The sequence below is a fragment of the Nannochloropsis gaditana genome (genome assembly GCF_000240725.1).
Source record: "Nannochloropsis gaditana CCMP526 unplaced genomic scaffold scaffold1499, whole genome shotgun sequence".
Classification (NCBI taxonomy): domain Eukaryota; class Eustigmatophyceae; order Eustigmatales; family Monodopsidaceae; genus Microchloropsis; species Microchloropsis gaditana.
The window spans coordinates 1-1,565 of NW_005802454.1; the positions used below are offsets into that span (position 1 = coordinate 1).

At 48.3% G+C, this 1,565-nt stretch overlaps 1 protein-coding gene across 1 annotated transcript; it reads left to right on the forward strand.

Annotated features, from left to right (window-relative positions):
- Positions 1–38: 38 nt before the first annotated feature.
- Positions 39–1,116, forward strand: NGA_0693700 (uncharacterized protein; the record flags this gene model as incomplete). Its single annotated transcript, XM_005852296.1, has 5 exons — positions 39–230; positions 317–525; positions 613–744; positions 833–964; positions 1,053–1,116. The coding sequence occupies 5 exons, from the start codon at positions 39–41 to the stop codon at positions 1,093–1,095; spliced, it is 708 nt and encodes a 235-aa protein (XP_005852358.1). The 3' UTR covers positions 1,096–1,116.
- Between the last annotated feature and the right edge of the window lie 449 nt (positions 1,117–1,565).

Consider the following 1,565-nt stretch of genomic DNA (forward strand, 5'->3'; position numbering starts at 1 on the left):
GCACGGGTACGACGGGTGCATCAGGCACAACGGGTGCAATGGGCACTACCGGTGCCACGGGTGCCACGGGTAACGCAGGTGCTACCGGTGCTACGGGTGCTTCGGGTGCTACTGGCGCTACTGGTGCCACGGGTGCCACGGGTGCGATGGGTCCTGCAGGGCCTGGTGACCCCCTACTCTGTTCCGAGGCCTGTGAAGCTGAGCTGGCAGAGGCCTATAGATTCTGCGAGGTACGTGCATCTAGAAGTATTTAAAGATAAAGAGAAAACATCTGTTATTTTGATTCTCAAATATTCATTTAAAACCGTGTCTGCAGGGCATTTATGAGGACGAGCCACGTCGCTTCGAGTGTCAGGTCTACGCATATGGGGTTTATACTGCATGCTTTAATTTCTGCCAGAGTACTGGAGGCGAGCAAATCACGATGCTACCGAATCCTTCAAGCAGAATCGGCAGCCTGACACTGAATACGGGTGAAAATGGTCTACGATCTTCACTCGTGAGCGGGGACTATGCGTATTTCGGGTGAGGAAAAGTCAAAAGAAACACGCAGCATCGCAGGATTCGATGCGATCTGACTTTCTGATACGCTTCGCTATACTCTCTACACAGAACTGACACAGCTCCTGGCAAGGTGGTAAAAGTTGATCTGAGCACCTTTAGTCGTGTCGGCAGCCTGACACTGAATGCAGGTGAAACTGATCTACGGTCTTCAGTTGTAAGCGGGGACTATGCGTATTTCGGGTGAGGAAAAAGTCAAAAGCGGCACGCAGCATCATAGGATTTGTTGCGATCTGACTTTCTCATACGCTTCGCTATACTCTCTACACAGAACAACCACAGCTCCAGGCAAGGTGGTAAGAGTTGATCTGAGCACCTTCAGTCGTGTCGGCAGCCTGACACTGAATCCGGATGAAGATGATATACGATCTTCAGTTGTGAGCGGGGACTATGCGTATTTCGGGTGAGGAAAAAGTCAAAAGCGGCACGCAGCATCGCAGGATTCGATGCGATCTGACTCCCTGATACGCTTCGCTATACTCTCTACACAGAACTGCCACAGCTCCTGGCAAGGTGGTGAAAGTTATTGTCTAGCCCTCAAACTGGGACCCCAGCTCTTATAGAACCCTTACAGTAGTACTAACTCAGACGTAACAGCCGATTCGGACAACATTCTAGGGGAATATCTAGGCTTTTGATATGGCCCTATCGAGAAATGTACCTTACCGCCCAAAAAAGAAGTCCATCAAGATAGATAATGAAAGGAAGCATTGAGGCTTTCGAACTAAATATTTGTGTCTAGACTCAATTTATCTTACCGGCAAAAAAAGAAGTCCACCCATCAAGAAAGTGAAAGGAAGCATTATGGCTTTCGAACAAAATATGTGTGTCTAACCTCACTTTATCTTACCGCCCAAACAAGATGTCCATCCAGATAGTTAGTGAAAGGAAGCATTGAGGCTTTCGAACTAAATATTTGTGTCTCGGCTCGATTTATCTTACCGCCCAAAAAGGTTAGGGTTAGGGTTAGGGTTAGGGTTAGGGTTAGGGTTAGGGTTAGGGTT